The sequence below is a fragment of the Aptenodytes patagonicus genome, chromosome 15, assembly GCF_965638725.1.
Source record: "Aptenodytes patagonicus chromosome 15, bAptPat1.pri.cur, whole genome shotgun sequence".
Taxonomy (NCBI): Eukaryota; Metazoa; Chordata; class Aves; order Sphenisciformes; family Spheniscidae; genus Aptenodytes; species Aptenodytes patagonicus.
In genome coordinates this window covers 13,092,544-13,116,437 of record NC_134963.1, presented here as the reverse complement: position 1 = coordinate 13,116,437, position 23,894 = coordinate 13,092,544, and the positions used below count along the sequence as shown (strand labels likewise).

Here is a 23,894-nt window from a genome sequence, read left to right as displayed (position 1 = left end):
TTCTGGAATGATACTGATCAAATATTACGTGCAACGCAAAGCAACCTTTACCTACCGGTGTACATAACCCATCTGATGGACACTGTGAATGGCTAAAACCAACTCTGCAAGATAAAACTGCACCATATTCTCATCTAGTTGGTCCTCATATCGGTTTAAAAGTGACAGTAAGTCCCCTCCAGGCTGATACTCCATAACCTACATAAAATTTTAAAGGAACAGATAGAGTCCAGATATACAAAAGACATTCCATTCAACTCCTTCATATTACACCGGACACATATCAAACAGTTGCATGTAATGCAGGAAAATTTACAGAAGATGTGCACATTTCAACCATCACATTGTTCTTCAACATAACAATGGCAATAAGTGTTCAATAGAAGAGAAAAGAAGCAAAGACTAGGCATTACCAAGTAGAGATTTTTCCTGTCTTGAAATGCATATTGTAACTGTGGAATCCATGGACTGGTGCTCTGAGATAATATACTGCGTTCTTCCTCAAAAAATGACACCTACAAAAAAAGGAAGCATTCGGTTATATCATGATGAAAATGAGTTAGAATACAGTAGAATCCCCTAGCATTAGAAAGATTTGAGTCTGTGCCAAAGGCACCCACCGCAAAATAATTACACAGAAAATATTAAATGTTATTTCCTTGTGATGTGCACCTTAAAAAAAAGGTAATTTCACTCCTTTGTGTTTTCCGTTCCCCTCCCACCTTCTGTTGTCTAGCTTGCTTTCAGCTGAATAGTCCCTGCAAAGGCCAGCTCCCTTTTCAAACTGGTGAAGCGTCTGCCAGTCTGGAGTGCAATCTTGGTTGACCTCATCTGGACTGGCCCTAATAAAATAAAACTAATCTCAAAAGAATCAGACAAGCAAAAAAGAAGCTAGAGCAATTATGGGATAGCATCTTACAGCTAATTCAGTAAGAAATCCATTGTAAGGTATTAAAATACAAGGCTTTCTTGAAATCCTCTAGCAACGATTTAGTTATTTAGATGTGCAGCCAGACAACAAGAAAATTCATTTTATTACAGAGATACTGCTAGTTCATTTAGATCAACATTCCCTACTTTCACTGACCCACACGCAACAAGATTGAGCAAGTGTCATATTGAGGGTAGTATCATACCTTGCTTTCTTGTCAACCTATGCCACAGCAAGAGCAATTTTAGTTTATCTTCAGTTCTGATAGCCACAAACAATGCTAAGGGATCTCAGGAGCAACCTAACCGCACCAAATATTGGGAACAACTGATGTAGGTATTGCTGTATAAATTCACAAGGTCTTTCGTGGAGTATCTCTGTTCTACTTATCTCATGTCAGTGAAAGATTAACTTCTGTTTCTCACCAAACTATGATAACAACCTCCATTATCCCTTTTTTAAGTTTTCAAGTAACACATTTCTCAAGCTAGTGAGAGGCTCTCCATAAAAATCCAGTCACCACAGTTTGCCTTCACACCCACTCTTGACATTCTATGTCGCTCTTTAAAATAAAAAAAACTTAATTAATAGATCGCCTGAAAATTCAAGCCATTATCAAGCTGATCAATACTGATCCAGTATTTTCTTCATCTGTTTTTAGTTGTCTTGCAATTAGATGGTAAGCTCTTTGAGACAAGGGCCATTTTTTGTTTCGGATGGCACCTCACCCAATAGATTCATGGTCTATGACAATGGCTTTTAAACACAGCAAAACTACATACAAATATATTACTTCACTGAAACATGGGATGATCCTTCTCAAGATACATTTTTAACTTAATTCTAATAGTAGTGACAAAAAGGAAATGTTCAATAAATTGTAATTTATCGTTCTACTGTCATAACAGAAAGATATACATACATGCTCCTGCACCAACAAGGACTCCTTGCTCATCACCTTCATAGCATATACATCACCAGTAACTTTCTCTCTTACTACTTTTACATCTGCAAAGTGACCACAGCCAACCACGCTCTTTACTTCAAAATCCTTCACACTGGGTTGCAGTTCCCTTAATTCAGCTATAGTCTCTGCATCTATAAAAATAAAACACTTATTTTTACATTAGCCAACTGGCATTTCATAACGAACACAGCATCATAAATGGGGAATAAAACAAAAAAAAAAAGTAGTTAGTTCCAGACTCTCAAGAAATGTTAAATCATTCCAGAATATGCTTCTTAAAAAAAACAGTATGCATAAGAACTAGAAAAAGACTGTATTAAGGCATAGTTAAGACTGAAATATGGTACATACAAAAGAATCGGGAAATGGTAAGACGGTTCCCATAGCAACCATAATTCTGTCCCATTCATAACATCATAGGCCGATAGCCTCTTTTGTTTCCAATTTCTTTCCAACCATCCTTTACCGATACAAAGTGTATGCTCTAAATGAGGGCTTTACCCAGCTGAGTGCTACAAGTCAAGTGGCATGGTTTTCTCCTCTGCCTGTGGGAGGCACTAGTCTATTGTCTAACAAATAACCACAGACGTTTTATTTCAGATATTCCATTCAAGTTTTCCATTGACTAGTTTCAACCAGCATGCACTATGACAATCAATTGCTCTCTGTAGATTGTTCTAAAAATTCTTCAGACTAGCAGAAAATTACTCTCTGCTAATAATATCTAGAAACTGTTGGATGGAACTATTATAGAGGGCATGGTAAGTTACTTTTAACCAAACGGCTTTCTGGTATAACTTAATGGAAAATTGATGAACCTCCCCCACCGCAAAGAATCTGCGCAAAGAATCAGTAAAGTATCTACTCCATTAGAAATTATATTTCTGAAGGACAGAATTACTATTTACAAGCTACACATGCAAAATTTGGATAACGCATGCAAACCAAAAGATTACTTCAAACTGAAAGAGCCAAGTATTACCAAATTTCTCTCTAGATCTCTTTTTTCCTCATACCTCTAGTCACTGTCCTGCTCTCAACTTCTGACATCCTTCTACCGTGCAGACTTGGAGCTTTGCTGTATGCAGTACTTGGACACTTAAAGACAGTGACTCCTCAACTATAAATATAGTACAGACTAGGAAGGATGCACATTCAAGTCACAGCACTTCAGAAGCCACTTGCATTTGACCTTTTTGGACCTGAACAAAGCCCTACTAAGATTGCCAAGGTCCCCTTTGCAATGTTGGGTCTGTCCACAAAAAGTCTGATGCTCAAAGTCCTGGGTTACAATCATTAATGAATCAAAGCAACTAAAGCATTACTTAAGCATTCAGATTCTTAAGCAATACCTTTTAAAATGACACCTGAAAATTAGTCTAAACAAACTTACACTTCTTGACAAAGTTGCCAACATGTTTAATTTTCATTAAAGCGGGGTTTCTGCATTCTTCAAAAAGAACGAATAAAGAATCAAGGATGCCTTCCCGGGAGAGAGGAGACATCTGCTGTTGAGTCACAAAGAGTGGCTTCCCCTGGAAAAAAAAAGAAGCAACAGCAGATGGAGTCTCAGACAACAATGAAAATCCTCAAATCAATAACATATGTATAGAGCAGATTATATATTATCCATTTTAAAAAATCACTACTTCAGAAATTAGACAAATGATGCAGAAGTGTGAGGTAAATATATCAACTATGTCTATCTGTAATAGCTGTTACAGGTATTTTACTTTTAGACAAAACAATCCTTTAAAGATTGTTAAAGTTCAAATCACAGCTTTCTTGAAACTATCTATGTCCTACTGATGACTCTGATCAGAGTGGCTTTTTTCTTGACATTGTACCATGTGTTTTTTCTCACGGTACAAATAGTTTAAGCAATCAGTATCAACGTTAGCTCTAGAATGAAAAACTGCTGAACCTCAGATGATCAAATAGCAGCTGGTTAGGTAAATCCATCTCATGACAAACCCTCAGCTACATCACCCATGAAAAAACTACAGATTACAGGGCACAGGATGCAACATTTCATCTTTATGTGGGAAAATCCACTCAGGCTAAAACATTAACAGATGCACATAAATATAAGACCAGCTACTCTCCACTGAGCTTTGTGCAAACTAGATACACGCTTTGAACTTCAACAAGTTATCCCCTTCTTTTACCCCTTCCTCCAAAGGACCGCACAGGCACACTTTGAGTGCCCACATGAACAAGCAAAACCGTATTTTGATACGCTGGGTATGGACACCAACGAAACCGAGATCAGTAATCCCACGCCAGATGCTCTTTACCTGAAAGAGCAGATTTAGCCGAGAAATTCGGCTGGTGATGGGCTCCATCGGTCCTGCCTCTACCAGATTTCGGGCGCCGCATTTAAACTTCAACATCTTTACAGATTATCTTGTAGAAAAGATCACCTGAAAAAGAGAGCCGGGACTTTCAAGCAGAGGCAATAACAAAGGGGGTGGGGGGGTATAATTTAAGCAACATTTGTATTTCCTTGGAGACAACATTTATCGAAAGTAGCAAGTTTGAACGCATCCGGAGTGTAACAGCAATTAACGCGTTTTCTGGGAAAGGCGGGGAGAGGGAAACGCTGCAGACGGAAGACAAACCCTGGCGGTGCAGAGCCCCCCAGACGGCGGCGTTTGCGGTTCGCGGCGCCAGAGGAGCCCGCGCCCCCACAGCCGCTGCCCCGGCCTCCCCTCAGCGCCGGCGGCGCCCGCCCCGGCCTCCAGCCATCCCACAACCCCCCGCGCCGCTCTCCCCACCTGCCGCCCCGCTTTACCGCCACCCAGGTTTGAACGGAGCGAAGGGCGTATCCCGGCGACCATCACTTCCGATGACGCGCACCAAGCGCCCCCGCCTTCAGCCAATCCCGAGGCCGGTCTGGCGGGAGCGCAGTCGTCACGAGGCGCGGCCTTCCTAGAGGCGCGGCTAAGGCCCCCTGGGGACGTCGGCTGCGCGTCACTCGCGCGAGCGGGGCGGGCGCGGTTAACGGTTTTAACCGTCAAGTCGGCCGTCTGTCCGGCCTGCCCGCCCCTGAGGGGGCCGGTGCCGCGGGGGGGGGGGCGCGGGGCTTCCCCCGCTCCGCTCCGGGCCTGGCAGCCGCTCGCTCACGCGGGGTGGGGTGGGGAGGCCGCGAGGGGCCATCATCGCTCGGCCGGGGGGGGGGGAGCGGGGGAGGTGAAGGGAAAGGCAAGGCAGGGCCCCGGTAGCCTTCAGGTGGGGACGAGCTGTGCCAGGTCGCGGCTGTGGGAGGCTGCCGTGTGCTGTCACTCGGGTGCTGCTCGGCTCCCGCGGTTTTCTTCCCGTAAGGTGTTCGCCGCTTGTCCTGTATTTCACCTCTTCTTTTCTTTGCCAAATCTTGAAAGGCAAAAATGACTCATTCTTAATAGTTCTAACTGGAGCTGGCTCAACCGTAGACTAGACGTCATAGTTGGCAGCAGCTAACTGCCAGGTAGGACAGCCAGAGGGGAAATAAAAATGTTTTCAGAAGCTTTAAAATTTCCTCTCTAAAATGCTTCTTTGACCTTTATATGTGTGTGTGTGCCCCCCTTTTTTTTTGTGATACGTGCAGTCATTTTATTCACGTATAGGGTAATTAGCTTTCAAGTGAAGTATCGGTGAAAATGTTCCAGCTCGGCATCCCCTCCAAAGCGCCTACGTGCCATTCATCAAAATGCGAAGCGGGAATGCAGCATGACCTTGTTAACAATGGATCAGTACAGTGATGTCAGTGGAGAACATCAGCATGAAGCATCGATGCTATCTGCAAACATCACAGTTATGCAAAACAGGATGCTATTTCGAAGTACAGTTCATTGTTACACAGTGTCTTGGCAGGATTTAAGCTGGTAACAGAAGTCTAGGTGATGGGGTTCCTTAAAAATAATCATGTGGCTGTGTAGTGACATAAAACAAGATGTTTTGCTATCCAGCAGTCATTTTAATTAAGCTAATACTGGCTTGGCATCTAGCTGATAATAAATCCATCAGTGCATTACCTTATATTATGACTTTATACAAATCACTTTACAGATTTGTGCTTCCTTCCAGCTCTTCCAGTCCACCCCTGGAACACTGACGTATGTTTGGTGTATTTCTTGTCTCAAACTTACATATACGGGTTCATTTCAAGATTAAACCTGAAAGAGTTGTTAAAATTGATTTATTGTCCACCACCTGCACTGCCAGTTTGCTCTTGGGATTCCATTCAGAGCACTGTCATTGTCTAGGTCTCATCCGCAACGGCATTGCACAGGAGAGATCAGCTCTTAAAAAGAAGCACAATAAAGAGCTTCCTTTTCGTAAACCAGTCAATTTTCATGCTAGTGCATTTTAGTAAAATACCGCATCCTGCCTTGATACCTGGAACCCTATCACGTCTAAGGGTACATGTCCTAGATTTTGGTCGAGTCTCATTGTCTGACATCCAAACTAGGAGGAGAACTTTAGGCTCCTCTGCCTTTCCCCTTCTGCACAAATGCCATTAGCCCTCTCTCTTTTAACTGCCAAAATTACTGTTAAATATCCACACTGTTTCTAATGCCACTCGAGAATTTACCATGTCTGCACATTAGTTTAGATTTAGAAAGTGGGGGAAGCAAAAGAGCTGGGTTCTCCTTCTGACAGCTCATTTCCATATTGCGTTCAAATAACAAGGTGTGGCTGATTCTCTTTCCATCTTTTCTGCAGGGTGGTGTAGAACAGCTGATCCACAAACTGGATGAGGAGATGGGTCGTTAAAGGTTTCCTCTCATCCACGTTAGGCTACCCTTTCCCTTCTACAACACGAACACTACTTCTGGGACGCCCACACGATATCCCAAATTGGTTTGACCAGCCGGGTGCGTTGCACAGCCCTTCTTGGCTAACAGGTCTGCCTCAGTTATCTGACCGGCCTCTCAACTGCCCAGAAGGTTCACCTAGAGTATGAGTTTAGTTGCTACAATTTTCATGTTTATAACTTAATCTTCCCAAATAAGGATTTCCTTGTTTGTGTACCGTTGAGTGCTTGCAATTAAGGAAGCTGGCTGTTCATTCTTTGGGACAGATTCAGTTTTCCTCAAAATTTAGGTGAGGACTCAAGTTAGATCAGTTCCCTGCAAGAAGGCCCTTAAGCACATATTTTGCTAGGAGCAGCCACGTGGCGGAAGATCACTTACTGTTTTTTTCTTCTTTGTCGCTGTGTAAAAGACTCACATAAACAAGAATGTCTACTAGCAAAATGAAATAGTAGCAAAAAAATACAGCTGCACCAGAACTGTTACCAAACATTAAGAAAAGAAGCTGAAGTGGCAGATGGAGGGAGTAGAGGAGAGAGAGAAAAGCTGTGCAGTTTCAGTGATAAAACCTCAGTACCCATTTCCGATGTCTCAGGTAAAATATAATGTATTCCATTTTTCTTTAAATTGGTGATCTGAAGTCTTCAGAGTGAAAGTGATGATTCCTTCATACTTTTGGTATTTTTATCAAGAGCAATCATAGTACACTACTTCTTTGTCTTTGTAACGGTCAAATTATATATCACTTCTTGATCTTGGCAGCTACTCCTGTGGATAACCTCACTTAACTTGAAGGATCATCAGCAGACCTCCAGTTGTACAAAACAAGGGCTTATTCCCTACTATTAAATTAATAGGTCATTCAAAAGCGTAAGAGAATAAATAGCTCTATGATTTTCCCTAAACAGGTCCCAATATAGTGTTCAACGTGTTTTGACATCTCGCCATGCATTGAATTGGTTACCATCTGTTTGGCTTTTTTTTTATTATGAGTAGGGGGTTCCCTTTATTTCCTCGGCCAACATTCTCCTCCCTCATGCTGTTGTATAGTGCACCAAGGTGACCACCTTCCAAAGATTGCTTGTCACTGTAACACCCTTCAGGCTTGCTCGGGGTCTAAGACACTAAGTAAATGTAAAAGATCAGGCCTGTAGGTATGCCAACTTTTTGCCCAGAACCTGGCACTCAGATTCTCATCCAAACTAACATCGCCATATTTTAATGGGCAGAGAGATGCCAAATCCCCCCTAACACCATCTGGCTGTGAACTTCTGTATTTACAGCAGCATCACTCTTAAATATCTTTGGAGCAGCAAGACACTCATGACTGCTCCCAGGAAGCTAACTTCCTCAGATTTGCATATGGCTAGAAGGTAATAAAAAAGGCTTGTGTTCTCACAATTCTAAGAGCTAAGCATGACCAAAGAACTCCTATTTTTTTGTCTGTCCTGGTTTCGGCTGGGATAGAGTTAATTTCCTTCCTAGTAGCTGGTACAGTGCTGTGTTTTGGATTTAGGGTGAGAACAAAGTTGATAACACACCGATGTTTTAGTTGTTGCTAGGTAGTGCTTACACTAGTCAAGGACTTTCCAGCTTCCCATGCTCTACCGACTGAGAAGGCTGGAGGTGCACAAGAAGCTGGGGGGGGGCACAGCCAAACTGGCCAAAGGGACATTCCATACCATGGGACATCATGCTCAGTACATCAACTGGGGAAAGCTGGCCGGGGGGGGCCGCTGCTCGGGGACTGGCTGGGCATCGGTCGGCGGGTGGTGAGCAATTGCACTGTGCATCACTTGCTTTGTGTATTATTATTATTATTACTACATTATTATTCTTATTGTTACTATTATTCTATTTCAATTATTAAACTGTTTTTATCTCAACCCACGAGTTTTTCTCACTTGTGCTCTTCCGATTCTCTCCCCCATCCCACAGGGCGGCGGGGGGAGGAGTGAGCGAGCGGCTGTGTGGTACTCGGTTGCCGACTGAGGTTAAACCACAACATTGTCCTGCCCTGGAAATCTCTTCAGCTCTGTTGTTTCCAAATTTTAATGCTAATCCGTCTATGCACCCTGGTAGCAGTTTGCAACCTAGGCTTCTAGAGTATGTGGACCCCAGAAATAAATCGTGTTCTTCAGTGATTCTTTTGTTGAATGTTATGGCTGGCCTTTACCATAGCTAATCTATATGCGTATGAAAACAAAGCCGGAATTATCCCTTATCAGCTCTATGCCTTTCTCTAACTCACGAGTATTTAAAAGATCCTGTAATAAACCAAGCTTTTCCAATTTTTTTTCCTAGCCCTAACCCTGATCATAGCTGGGTTATCACTTTCTGCATCAAAATAAAGGGTTAAACTTGGCTGACTTGAATACTGTCATAAACCCTTGCTAATAGTAGCTCTCACCATTGTTTAATTGGACCTAAATAATCCTTAGATCCTAGGCACATTTTTTTCCACTTTGTTTTCCCAAACTATCACAAAATAGCCAACCTAGATGCAATAGTCGTGCAAACTACAGGGGATATAAATATTTGCACAGTACATCTTCAGGAATAACAGTTATGGAAGAGGTAAGTAAATTCCTTTTCGGAGAATATATGCAGCCAAAGAGAAAGAATTGCCAGGAAAACAATGATACTCTTTCCTTCTGCAGTATTTTTAATTTCCTCCTTAGAATTTTTGGAAAAAGACCACTCTGCAGTCATTCTCCTAGGATAAGCAGAAAGGAAATGAAACTTTAAAAGACCTAAATGGCTGTTAGGTGTTTTTTCCATAGACTTCCACTAGAAGTTAGGTACAGAGATACATCCGATAATATTCTTGAAGATTATTTTGATTGAAATATTAAAGGCCTTTTTTGTTTGTATCAGCTATATGCTAATAATAGTATTATATTATTACTGATGTTCACTGGGGGGGTTATACGTTGTTTTTATTTTCTTCATATTTACAGAAGTAAAATCCATTAAAATAGTGTTTTAAATACACATGGTAGCCTTCCTATTAGATACATAGCCATCATCTATCTTTTTATTTATTTCTAAAAATGCACACAGACACGTGATGCTCTTCAGACCTAATCCCAGTTCTGAGGATTCCCCATTCCAGCACACACTCTTCAGGGACTACCCACGTTTTCTTACCAAACTCCCCTAACAGACAGCCCTATGTTGAATTTCTCTAAGCCACAACATAATCATGCTGAATTTCTGGTGTGACCAAAATGAAATGGTAACTGCGTTGGGTCACTAACAATCCTTTTTATACGCAAACTGAGCATTTAACCACATGAAAGTGAAGCGCTTTTTTCATCCTAACTGTCTTCCATGTTAATTTTTTTTATATTTATCCTAAAACAAACACTTCATTACTTACTGGAGAAATAATTTATTAATTTTTAGATGCAGTGAAAAGCAAATGATCTTTTACTTAGCTTCAGGCTTCCTTTGTGCTATCACAGGAACACCCCTGATTCCACAAAAATTGTTTTATAGAAAGCAATTTATTAAACCTCACGATCTGTCAAGACACATGAATATTGATGTGTTCACATTAACATCTCCTGGAGCTGCTGAAAACTAAATTTGTCATGACTTAATGGGAATTATATGTTGCAGAGCAACAAGTGACAGGGGCTTAATTAAAGCAAAACTGACAAAGTATCTGAGCAACTATAATAAACGTTTTGTTTTAAATGTAGCTAAAGGACTACTTGCATGGTGTCATTGACGTGGAAAGGAAGGCAATGTTGAACTCTGTTTTAGAAGATAAAACCTAGAATGGGACAGGTGCAGTTTATCATCTGGGAATTGCATATAACAAAATACTCAGTTACTCTGGAATTTAGATATGGTAATCATGTAAAAGATGGCCATACCAAATTACATTTTACCTAGATTCCAGAAGAAGATATGAACTGAGATACCTTTATAGTGAAGATACCAAATTCTTTTGAGAGCACAATTAAAACTTACTATTAGAATTTGATTTTACATTGGTCCTAAGACAAATGAATTCTAGATGTTCACAGGAGGACTTTTCCCTTGCCTTAAATCAACAAACAATAATTTGCTTGCTTGTGGGATGGTCATCAGCGCTTCATTGCCGTGTGTTGGAATTCCATTTAGAAACCTGGCATTCCCCACCCTCCTGTGGGCTGCAGAACACTCTGTATCCTGATTTGTGGTGAAAGAATTTCTGACTCAATCCAGTCTGTGCACTATATTCGGAAACTGGAAATCTGACCGTCATCAAGGGAAAGAGCCCAAAAAGATTCATTGTGTCTTAATAGAAGTAGTAGGCTTTTAGTTGATCTCTGTCGCTGAGATCAGCCAGAAACAGAGATGTGCCAGACAGACATCTCCCTATCCAATACTGATGAGTAGCGGAGCCATGCATACCCATAAATCTCTTTGGCTGACTTCCAGAAAGGTGTAAGAATGTGAATTAATTTAGGAGCTAGCTAGATGGCGTTGAAAGATACTCATATGTCGCTATACCATTGTGATTTTGGGGAGAACAGGTCTAGTTATTGTTTGGAGTTTTCTGGAATAAATAAGGTTAGACTGATGTTGAAACTACACTAGGTAACAAAATGGCAGGCAGCCATCTGGGGAGGGAAGCATCGCTAAATCAGTTTTCCACTGGAGTGGAAAACATCCCCCTTTTTGAAACAGGGTTGGTTGGTAGTGTGGTTTTTTTTAAATAGGTCAGTTCAATGCCAGTTGCAAACTACAGTTCAGTTAGGAAGAGCCTGCTCATATCAAATCCACACACTGAGGCAGTTGCTCCAGTCGTCTCTGCTGTAGAAGTCAATGGGAAGTATAAGGTGCTTTCCTGCAGCCCAGTGTTGGCTGACAGATGTAGCTACAGCGTACTACAGAGTTCCAAGATTTGTTATCTAAAAGCAAAATAAAACCACTCACACTTACCTACAGTTTAGTAAAACAAATACTGTCAGACTGAAGCATCAAAATTAAGTATTAAAATAGATTAAGCAAAATATGTCTGTTAAAATTATGTAAGCTCTTTTTTTTAAAAAAAAACCCAACTTTTTACTAACTCTGGTGAATTGAGATACAGAGGTAGACTTGGCTTCTTCATATAACTGAACTTGAAAGAAATTCTATCTTTTTTCTTTTGAAGATTTATTCCAAAGATTCCAGTAAACAATAATCTGTGCACTGTAGCCTTATAGGCATGGTGGCAAGAATTAATAGGGTAGAAAAGAACAATAGTAGCACTTTGTTCAGGGTATAAATAAAAGCATCAGATGAGGCAATGACAGCTTGAATGTAGAAGGACTCTTCCAGGTAAGACTAAAAGAAATTTAGATATGATTGCCTGTCTATTTTTTAATTTAGAATCACGATTTTGGTACTTTACAGATCTAAGATGTTCTTGCTCTGAGTGGGTGTGTTCATTCCTGTCTTGAAGAACTCAGCAATGACAGCCTACATGTTACTTTATTTAATTCTTCTAGAATTAGTTCTATACTGTTTGCTTGGAGGCCAAGAAATACTTTACCGTGACTATTGTGGGATTCTGATTTTTAAACAGCCTTTGCATGTTCAGAATTGTGATGAATAAGTGATTAAGAGAGAACACTGACAAACAGTGAAGTAACTTAGTGTTCATATAGGGATTGGATGACAATTTCTGGCTGCTCTGGAGGTCCCTGCATGGTCAAATCGCTCTTTTTGGAGCGCTGTTCACCATTCCTGACATGCTATTGGCCTGGCTCACATTGTTTTCTTACACTTTTAAATTTCCTTTGCTACCTGGAAGGAAAAGGTTACAAAACCAGTATATTCTTCCTCAAACAGAAAAAAAAAAAAAGTGTGGTGGGAGGTTGTCGCAATGATGCAATGTTCATGGTCTGCCAAGGAATTGCATTTAGCCATTTTTAGCCAAAGGCTGGATACTAAAATAAAAGTCTTGAAAGAGGAACGGAAACTCCATGCAAAAGAGTTTCTGTGGAATAAACATTTCCTGGAAAAAAAAAGGGTTAAGGCTACCTTTCTTTTTTCCTTTGTTTTTAAAGTACTGCAGATGGACTTAAAGTTTTAAAAATCACTTTTTAATAAAAGGTGGGTTTATGCTCCTGTTTCAAATTCCTCTATAATTGAATGAATTACGTGAGTATTAAGGTAAAGTATTTTCTACTTTCTGCTCTTCCCATCAGCTATCCAGTTTTCCTTAGAGGAACGAGTCTTGTGCATTGATTCTCTGAAATTTTGAAATGGATCAGATGCAGCATTTATGAATTGTGCCGGTGGATGAGAACAGCAAATAGCCGTTACTGTCTTGGACACAAAGAGAGAGGTGCAAACTTTTTGGGGCATAGTAAACATTACAATTCTTAAACCTTTTAAACATGAAGCAGAAAGTAGTCAGTTTTTATAGCAAACAATTATCAGAAAAAGCCTAATAGCCAACCTCAAAATGACAAAAAAACAAACAAAAAAAATCTATGCTAAGTAATTGTTATTTGCTAACAACCTTTCTAAAGCAGAACACCAGCTACCACTTAAAATCCTCCAGAAGACAGCAGTAAAAGGAACAGAGGAGGCTGGGTTCTGCATCAACTCAATCCACCATGAACAGATATTAGGAAATAAAGATTTTACATTTTAGAATACAGGATGCTGGAATAGAAGAGTATTTGCAAACAAGCTGCATAATTTGTTGCACCTCTGTCCTCTGTCTATTCTCCTGGGTTTCACTCTGTTGCCTTTCAGTACCCCAGCATCAAAAGATGATATATCATCTAGTTCCTGTGAATAAGAACAGCTATTTCTCTCTTGAAAAGAGTTCTTTAAATCCTACTGGTTTTCTCTTTTGCCAAGCTGGGATTCTTCAGCACCAAACTGAGCCAGAGGCACAGACAGGCAACGCTGGCAGTGGTGTTCAACAGCTGTGTAGAGTCTGCTAAAGGGTGGCTATTCTAGAGCCAGTCTTCCCACCTTATATATAGCCCCTTGGGGCAAAAATGCCATCTAGACATCCAAAAAGATCCAGTAAACAGGCTGATACAAGGTATTTATAAATGATGAAGGTGCAGACACAAGCCCGTCTCACCACCCTGTTGTCAACTGCCCAGCTGTGGTACGAGCAGGAGGACACACAACTCCTACAGCATGAACCAGGAGTACCAACACATCAGAACATGGCAACTGCTAAATAACATTTTTCTTTTCATCCCTATCAACTCTTTTTGTAAGGGGCTATTTCTGCCCAAGCTGCATATAAATTGTACGTTGTTAGTAGATTGATGCTCTCTCGCTTCATCTGCACAGTGCTTCATGCCAAAACCACGAGACTGCAGGACTTCAATCATAAAGAAAAAAATAATCAATAAGCCTGGGCAGCTTGTGACGCTTAGTGACAGATTTTCACTGCCTGTATGGCTATATTTTAATTTAGACAAAAATAGTTAACACCGCACTTGCCTGCAAAAAGAAGTCATCTGCTTCTTATCTAATGTGTAATTCAATAATTCCTATAATTGATCTTCATTGACAGTTTATGCAAGCTCACTCACCCACACCGCACATATTGTGCTTCCTGACATAATTCCCAACATAGACTCTGATATTTCGACAGAGGAAGCTTGTTAAATCAGGTCAAACAAAATAAAGAGTCGGAATCTGCTGCAAGTCCTTGCAGCTGTCTGTCTTTTCACCCTCTCCCCCCCCCCTCCAAAAAAAAAGAAACCCAACTATTGGTATTTTTGTAATGGGTTAAAAATACAAAAACCAGTTCTGTTAAACGTTGATAGGCTTCAGAAGAAAAATACATCATCATTTTTTCCCTAGATGCCAGACTATTACTGTTGATCAGACATAACTGCCAATCTTTATTGTTTCCACGTGGTTTGATTTTCCCTGGAAGTGCCATATATATTCTAATGATCTGCTGAATTAAAAGAATTCTAAATCGGTTCCCAATTGATGAAATGCTATTTCCGAGATAGGCCAATAAAGGACATTTTCTCTCATAGACAAAGCAACACAAAAATTATGGAGGTGATAATGGGTCTTCAGGTGTCTGAAAGAGTGATAGGTAATTTCAGAGAAACACAAACAATAGATGCATTTTCCATTTACAATAATTGTAAATAAAGGGGAACATGATGTTTCTGTTTTATAAACACAATCACCTGTCTAGCCAGCATTCTCCAACTATTTCAAATGACTCTTATTCTCCAAAGACATGAGATATATGAAGAGTTTAACAGACTAATGACTAATAGATACAATTAATGTTAGCAGAAAGCTAGACAAAGTTAAATAGAAGCACGCTAAAATACTAGACGCAAAAGGCTGGAAGATCATTTCCAGAGCATATACTAGCACAGGGGAACCCCTGGTTTAATTTTCTATAATACAAAGAAAACTCCAGCTTTTTAAACAAAGCATTATTTGAAGCTCAGAGCAAGGCACTTTTCCAAAGATGTAGATTCTTTTATTACAGATTCTCTTTCCAATTCTAAGACCTAATTCTATAGCAGTTGAGCAAATGATTCCCATAAATAACCTCCTTCACCCACAAGCCTTCTCCCCCATCAGCTGGGGTAGGCTCTTAGGCTAACTACCGACTGTGCTGCTGAATGATTTTCCAATTTCTGATGGCTATAGCACTTCAGGTTAGTTATGCTGCACCTTATTGAGCCAGTAAGTCATCAGGAGAAAAAGGGAAGCAACCAAGGGTGACACATGTGCAGACGCAATAAAAATCACAGTAGCCCGCGCTCACCCTTCATGCCCACAGCAAGTCCCTAGGGAGGCTGCTGCACAGGAGAGGGATGTTGGTGTGCTCCGAAGAGTAAGACAATATTTCATGAGCTCTACAGACTTACCATTTTATGTGGAAGCATCTTCTTTTTCCCACACAGTAACTTCTGAAACACTGAACAAACAAAAACACTTGAAGGGCAAACCCATAAATATTTCAGTTACTTGTATACAGGTTACTCTTTCGGAGTTAAAAAATGGAGTAAAACTGACACAGCATGTATCTTACCTGTCACTGGCACTGAGTGGCACAAAACTGACCCAAGGAGTAGCAAGGATTACTAGCTCTGGGCCAGACTGTGTGGCACGGACAAGCCATATAGCCTCTTCTGGGAGGATATTCAAGAATGCTTTGGAAAGTCGTTGCTTCCCTCGCTTTTGGCCTTTGCTGAAAGCTCTTCACTTAAACATAAATTTGGGGAAGCAATATTCATCTATTTATGCAATGTCCTTCAATCAAAACAGTGAGGGAAAATATAAAAATTAATCAAATTCTTCACATAAGGCTACATCTGACACTAACATAGAAGAGGATGATTAAAATAGGCAAAAAATATATTCATTTAAACTAAGATGTTCTTTTAATAGTAAAGTGTTTCTGAAAGAAACCAGATACCCAAATATGTGGGAGGTAATGCAAGCTAGCCCACAGCACTGAAATAATGCACGTAAGACTTTTGATGACTCTTCTCTTCCTGCCCAACAAGGCTGATTTCATGTGGTTCAAAAGATCTTGTCAGGCAAAGGTCTGGAAGCTTTATAAGACAACCTGATCTCCAAGAGAGAGGAGAATCACAGTCCAAAGCACAACAGGTATGAAAGGGCAATCAGCCAAACCGAGCTCTGCTGGAGAGCCTCAGTTGCTGTAGAGTTTTCTCATAGTCTCTGCATCTAAGATGAAAGGCCGTGAAGTAAGCAAAATGTGCACACGATCTCTGTATCCTTTTACAACAGCATGTCAAAGTATTCATCAATCCCAATGAATAATATTTGGCTTCATGTTTGTCACGTCTCTCGTTTGTCACGTTGCAGGTCACGCTGCTTTCACACACCCCATGGGAGAAGTTCACTGTGAGCTCAGACCGAGGCTGCACTAAATGTTCATAAATGTCATTTCTGAAGAGACTGAGCTTGCCTAGCCTCTGCAGGCATGGAATGCTATAAAGCAAAATTTAAAAATGGGAAACAAGCATGGAAGATACTTTATTAAGGTAATGTTCATATCTGAATTTCACCCCCATATAGATCATGTGTGGGTGAATATTAAATTTAAGCAGTTAACTGAATGCTGAATATGTTAGTGACAGATACGGTCTATGCACTTCCTAAAATGTCTAGAAGTACGCAAAGCAATAATATGGGAAAGGCAAGACAGAAAGACAAAGGAAACTTTTGATCTTAAGGTTTATTTTTAGGTCATATATTGAATGAAGGTTTGGCTTTTCCATAGAACACCCACACTCATGCAGCAGAGCAAAGATTCTGATTAACGTGATACCCAGAGTATCACAACTTTCTCCATGGTTGTTTTTTTCATGTAATGTAGTTAGTTAATTAGATCTCCTCTGATCAATCATTGAATTACCGCTTCAAAAGGCATTATGATATGATGAGAGTGCCTCGCAGCAGTTAAACACTTTGATTTTTCTGTCCTAACACATTTACAGATACTCTGAACTAGGTCCTCCCAGAAGAAATAAAGGAATACTTTTTCTTTTTTAAATTACAAGGACAATTTATCTCACAATTTAAAAACTGACCAGTAAAATTGTAATATGGATTCATTCTCTCCCCTTCTCCTTTCTGGTGTTTAAGACTAATTGCTTTCATGTTTTCCATGTGTCTTATGTTTTGATCTCAAGCTCTTTGGAGCTGCGACCTTCTCTCCCATTCGTGTTCTATTCAGGTCTTTTAATACCATCACCGTTACACATCTGTGATTTCAGCTGTGTCTCCTTCCTTGATCCTCGGGAGTCTGTCTCAAAAACCAAAGAAGTGTAGTCATTACAGGAAGATACTAACAGGATCTGTTTTGGTTTTGTCGTGGTTTAACCCCAGCTGGCAACCAAGCACCACACAGCCGCTCGCTCACTCCCCCGCAATGGGATGGGGGAGAGAATCGGAAGAGCAAAATTGAGAAAACTCGTGGGTTGAGATAAAGACAGTTTAATAGGTAAAGCAAAAGCCGCGTGTGCAAGCAAAGCAAACCAAGGAATTCATCCACTCCTTCCCATCGGCAGGCAGGTGTTCAGCCATCTCCTGGAAAGCAGGGCTCCATCACGCGTAACAGTTACTTGGGAAGACAAACACCATCGCTCCAAACATCCCCCCCTTCCTTCTTCTTCCCCCAGCTTTATATGCTGAGCATGACGTCATATGGTGTGGAATATCCCTTGGGTCAGTCGGGGTCAGCTGCCCCAGCCGTGTCCCCTCCCAGCTTCTTGTGCACCCCCAGCCTGCTCGCTGGTGGGGTGGGGTGAGGAGCAGAAAAGGCCTTGACTCTGTGTCAGCACTGCTCAGCAGTAACGAAAACATCCCTGTGTTATCAACACTGTTTCCAGCACAAATCCAAACCACAGCCCCATACCAGCTACTGGGAAGGAAATTAACTCTATCCCAGCCAAAACCAGCACAGTTTTCCTCTTGCGACTTGGCTCTTGAAGAGAAATTGTGATCTCAGGGTTAAGGCTGTAAGTCACAACTTCAGCATGAGATTCGTGCATGACCTGGATTTGGCGACTGTTGGCTAGTTACTGCCTTGGCTTCTCTTCATCCCTCTGTGAAAGGGGAACAGCGATTACAGGACAGTGTTACCCCAAGACTTGCCTCATTATAGTTTCTATGAAGCGCTTTGGATTCTTTGGAAAACAGACAGTATGGGAAGAGATGGTATGTAGTTTTTGGAAAAGTCTGGTTTTGCTGCCTCTCCAAAAGCAGATGACATTGCATGTGTAATATTCAGGGACCTTTGCATAGTGCTGTACAGAGGAGTTCTTCTGCTAGCAGTAAAGCAGACAATAAAAAAGCTTTCAAAGTCGTGCTTCTGTTAGTGATACAAGTCCCCAAATCGGGAGAAAAGATGCATTATTTTTCTGAGCAGTATAAATGATAGAAAATAATTTACTTTTTAATCCTAAAGAAAGACATTTGCCAGATGAAAGAGAGCTGAACTGTAGTATAGGAAGTTCTGCAGTTGCCTTTCCAGCAGGATAGTGCAGTCTGCAGGTAATTAAACAACAGAAACCAATACCCATAATTCAACAGTATGTCTTAGCTATTATTTGGCAATTCTTTTTCTCTTGAAAACTCTTATACATAAATATGAGCTTAAAATGGAAATTACTTATAACAAGTTTTATTTCATTGTGAATTGTTATCATACAGCAATATGCAACCACATTTTTAAAAAAACAAATCTCTTTTACTGCCAGCCGAAGCTGACCTGCACTCTTACAAAGTCTGCTATTTTGAATCTGAATGTGCTACCTGGTTACGTGGGCAGCAGGCCCCAGAGAGACGATACACCAGTCTGGCAACTCTCCATTCTGTGAAGTGGAAAGGTGCTGACAAACTGAAAGGGGTTTAGAAACTAGCAGGTAGAATGAGAAGATACAGGATTTTAATTTTTCCGGACAGATTAAGACCTGGGTATTTTTATAACAAGGTTGATTACAATCCCCAAATTAAACCCCACTACTCAGGGAAACAAATTCTCATCTGGAAGCCCTTTTCCTAGTACTTGCAGTGTTCCCCACGGCCAGGCCAGCAGAGGAAAGACAGATTTCTAGCTGCCCTCCAGAGCCAAGAGGAGGAGAGGTTCCTGCTCCAGACCACCCTGCAGAGCCACTTTTCCTGGGGCCCAGGGAGGCTGATGTTCCTGTGCAGCCCCTGTCCTGCAGTATTCACAGACACTACTTTGCTTTCTGAAAGCTATTTCAGGAGGAATGGGCATTTTAAACAGAAGCCACTTGGACTAGTCAGACTTAAGCATTAAGAAGTTTTGTTATTTCTTTCATTCCTTTTTTAGTGTTGGTTTCTTTCTGAACACCTGTTTCAACCCAGAGGACTCTGTTTCTCATGAGCTAGTATTTAGCAAATACTACGAAGCAATTTAGTATCTAGTCAACATTAAGAAACAATACCTGGCTTTTCCAGCTTGAACTGATATGGGCAAGGTGAAAAACAAGAATGTTTCCAAGTACTATCCCGAGCCAGAACGCACACTGATAGACATGTCACCCTGCCTGGTCCCTGCCTGGCCTCTGCATCTGGATGCCAAAAAGGTCAAGCATTTAACTTCAGGCTTCAGGTGAACACATATAAAGTAACAATGCTTTTTTTAGTAACTGAACTGTTTAAAAGAAACAGAAGTAAAGAAACAGGATGCATGATTCCCTATCCTCTCTCCACCTGGCTGAACAACAGTGACTTAAGGGACAGGGGGCAATGGTGACAAGGTCCTGCCTGGCACAGCAGGCGCATCTCCTCTGTGACTACCCCACCTTCCCAGGTGCCCTTGCATAATAGGTACAAGGCTCTGCAAGTGGAACCGAACAATAACGAGGACGGTTCATCTGGCTTGGAGGTGTCGCTGAGGGTAAGTCGGCCTACACCCTGCGTCGAAACTGCTTCCATAAAGAATTATTGATTTTTCAGGTAGGCAGCGATGAAGTTGCAACAAGAAGTCCGAGGGCAATCAAGAGAGACTTCAGCGCCCTGGGACAACTGGTTAAGGGATCAGGAGCACAAGTAGTGTTCTCCTCTGTCCTTCCAGTTGCAAGGAATGATGAGGGAAGAAACAGGAAGACCCAGCAGATCAATACCTGGCTCCGAGCCTGGTGTCACCGGCAGAATTTTGGGGGTTTTGATCATGGGTCGGTCTACACAACACCAGGCCTGCTGGTGACAGATGAGATACACCTGTCTCAAAGGGGGAAAAGGATCTTTGCACAGGAGTTAGCAGGGCTCATTGAAAGAGCTTTAAACCAGATTTGAAGGGGGAAAGGGATAAAACCAGGCTTGCTAGAGATAAGCCTGGAGGTGGCACACCAATGTTTGAGGGATGGTGCGCTAGTGAGGTCCTTCGGTCTGCCATCTCAGTGGAGGCAGGGGATGGAGATCCATGTGGCAGCAAAGACGCAAGCGTTATGGATGTGTTAGAAACCACAGAAGCACCTGAGAATGGTCATGTAGGAATTAGGGTTTCTCCCCCAAAAAGGTGGCGGGATCAATAGCCCAACTGAAGTGCATCTACACCAATGCATGCAGCATGGGCAACAAACAGGAGGAGCTGGAAGCCATTGTGCAGCGGGAAAACTATGATATAGTTGCCATCACGGAAACATGGTGGGATGCCTCTCACAATTGGAGTGCTGCAATGGATGGCTATAAAGGGATAGACAAGGAAGGAGAGGTGGTGGGGTAACCGTGTACGTTAGGGAGTGTTTTGATTGTCTAGAGCTTAATGATGGTGGTGATAGGGTTGAGTGTTTATGGGTAAGAATCAGGGGGAAGGCCAACAAGGCAGATGTCATGGTGGGAGTCTGTTATAGGTCACCCAACCAGGATGAAGAGGCAGATGGAATATTCTATAAGCGGCTGGCAGAAGTCTCACAATCGCTAGCCCTTGTTCCCATGGGGGACTTCAACTTACCAGATGTCTGCTGGAAATACAATACAGCAGAGAGGAAACAGTGTTGGAGTTTCCTGGAGTGTGTGGAAGACAACTTTCTGACACAGCTGGTGAGGGAGCCAACTAGGGAAGGCGCCCTGCTGGACCTGTTGTTTGCAAACAGAGAAGGAATTCTAGGTGATGTGACAGTTGGAGACTGTCTTGGGCTCAGCGATCACAAAATTATAGAGTTTTCGAGTCTTGCAGAAGTAAGGAGGGGGGTCAGCAGAACTGCTACCCTGGACTTCTGGAGGGCAGACTTTAGCCTGTTTAGGAGACTGGTTGACAGAGTCCCTTGGGAGGCAGTCCTGAAGGGCAAAGGAGTCCAGGAAGGCTGGACATTCTCCAAGAAGGAAATCTTCAAGGCGCAGGAGCAGACCATCCCCATGTGCCAAAAGATGAGCTGGCGGGGAAGAAGACCAGCCTGGCTGAACAGAGAGCTTTGGCTGGAACTCAGGAAAAGTTTAGGACGAGAGGAAATGGCCTCAAGTTGCACCAGGGGAGGTTTAGATTGGATGTAAGGAAAAATTTCTTTACTGAAAGAGTGGTGAAACATTGGAACAGGCTGCCCAGGGAAGTGGTGGAGTCCCCATCCCTGGAAGTATTTAAAAGACGAGTAGATGAGGCACTTAGGGACATGGTTTAGTGGACATGGTGGTGTTGGGTTGACGGTTGGACTCGATGATCTTAGAGGTCTTTTCCAACCTCAATGATTCTATGATTCTATGATTCTAAAAAAAGGAGAGTTTACGACCTTTGAAAGAAGGGGCAGGCAACTCAGGAGGACTACAAGGATGTTGTGAGGTTATGCAGGGGGAAAATTAGAAGGGCCAAAGCCCAGCTAGAACTTAATATGGCTACTGCCGTAAAAGACAATAAAAATGTTTCTATAAATACGTTAGCAACAAAAGGAGGGCTAAGGAGAATCTCCATTCTTTATTGGATGTGGGGGGAAACATAGCGACAAAGGATGAGGAAAAGGCTGAGGTACTTAATGCCTTCTTTGTCTCAGTCTTTAATAGTAAGACCAGTTGTTCTCCGGGTACCCAGCCCCCTGAGCTGGAAGACAGGGATGGGGAGCACAATGAAGGCCCCATAATCCAAGGGGAAATGGTTAGTGACCTGCTACACCACTTAGACACACACAAGTCTATGGGGCCGGATGGGATCCACCCAAGGGTACCGAGGGAGCTGGCAGAAGTGCTCACCAAGCCACTTTCAATCCTTTATCAGCAGCCCTGGCTAACTGGGGAGGTCCCAGTTGACTGGAAGTTAGCAAATGTGACGCCCATCTACAAGAAGGGCCAGAAGGAGGATCTGGGGAACTACAGGCCTGTTGGTCTGACCTCAGTGCCGGGGAAGGGTATGGAGCAGATTGTCTTGAGTGCCATCACGTGGCACGTACAGGACAACCAGGTGATCAGGCCCAGTCAGCATGGATTTATGAAAGGCAGGTCCTGCTTGACTAACCTGATCTCCTTCAATGACAAGGTGACCCGCCTAGTGGATGAGGGAAAGGCTGTGGATGTGGTCTACCTAGACTTCAGTAAAGCCTTTGACACCGTTTCCCACAGCATTCTCCTGGAGAAACTGGCGGCTCACGGCTTAGACAGGTGGACTCTGCGCTGGGTCAAAAACTGGCTGGACAGCCGGGCCCAGAGAGTTGTGGTGAATGGAGTTACATCCAGTTGGCGACTGGTCACGAGCGGTGTTCCCCAGGGCTCAGTACTGGGGCCGGTCTTGTTTAATATCTTTATTGATGATCTGGATGAGGGGATTGAGTGCACCCTCAGTAAGTTTGCAGACGACACCAAATTGGGTGGGAGTGTTGATCTGCTCGAGGGTAGGAAGGCTCTGCAGAGGGACCTGGACAGGCTGGATCGATGGGCCCAGGCCAACTGTATGAAGTTCAACAAGGCCAAGTGCCGGGTCCTGCACTTCGGCCACAACAACCCCATGCAGCGCTACAGGCTTGGGGAAGAGCAGCTGGAAAGCTGCCTGTCGGAAAAGGACCTGGGGATGTTGGTCGACAGCTGGCTGAATATGAGCCGGCAGTGTGCCCAGGCGGCCAAGAAGGCCAATAGCATCCTGGCCTGTATCAGAAATAGTGTGGCCAGCAGGAGTAGGGAAGTGATCGTGCCCCTGTACTCGGCACTGGTGAGGCCGCACCTCGAATACTGTGTTCAGTTTTGGGCCCCTCACTACAAGAAAGACACTGAGGTGCAGGAGCGTGTTCAAAGAAGGGCGACGAAGCTGGTGAAGGGTCTAGAGCACAAGTCTTATGAGGAGCGGCTGAGGGAACTGGGGTTGTTTAGCCTGGAGAAAAGGAGGCTCAGGGGAGGCCTTATCGCTCTCTGCAACAACCTGAAAGGAGGTTGTAGCGAGGTGGATGTTGGTCTATTCTCCCAAGTAACAAGTGATAGGACAAGAGTAAAGGGCCTCAAGTTGCACCAGGAGAGGTTTAGGTTGGGTATTAGGAAAAATTTCTTCACCGAAAGGGTTGTCAAGCGTTGGAACAGCTGCCCAGGGAAGTGGTTGAGTCACCATCCCTGGAGGTATTTAAAAGACATGTAGGTGTGATGCTTAGGGACATGGTTTTGTGGTGGACTTGGCAGTGCTAGGTTAACAGTTGGACTTGATGATCTTAAAGGTCTTTTCCAACCTAAACGATTCTATGATTTTATGATTCTAAACCACAGTTTGAAAGCATGAAAAAGGAGAAGGATGCTG

The 23,894-nt window shown here is 42.5% G+C and overlaps 1 protein-coding gene across 1 annotated transcript in view; it reads right to left on the bottom strand.

Moving 5' to 3' along the window:
- Positions 1-4,291, bottom strand: part of CIT (citron rho-interacting serine/threonine kinase) — a 74,309-nt gene extending 70,018 nt beyond the window's left edge. The window contains exons 1-5 of the mRNA XM_076353365.1: positions 4,196-4,291; positions 3,292-3,433; positions 1,854-2,029; positions 414-515; positions 56-198 (exon numbers count right to left, since the gene is read on the bottom strand). Of these exons, the coding sequence (XP_076209480.1) occupies positions 56-198; positions 414-515; positions 1,854-2,029; positions 3,292-3,433; positions 4,196-4,291 (659 nt within the window). The remainder of the gene's footprint in view (positions 1-55; positions 199-413; positions 516-1,853; positions 2,030-3,291; positions 3,434-4,195) is intronic.
- Positions 4,292-23,894: the final 19,603 nt, after the last annotated feature.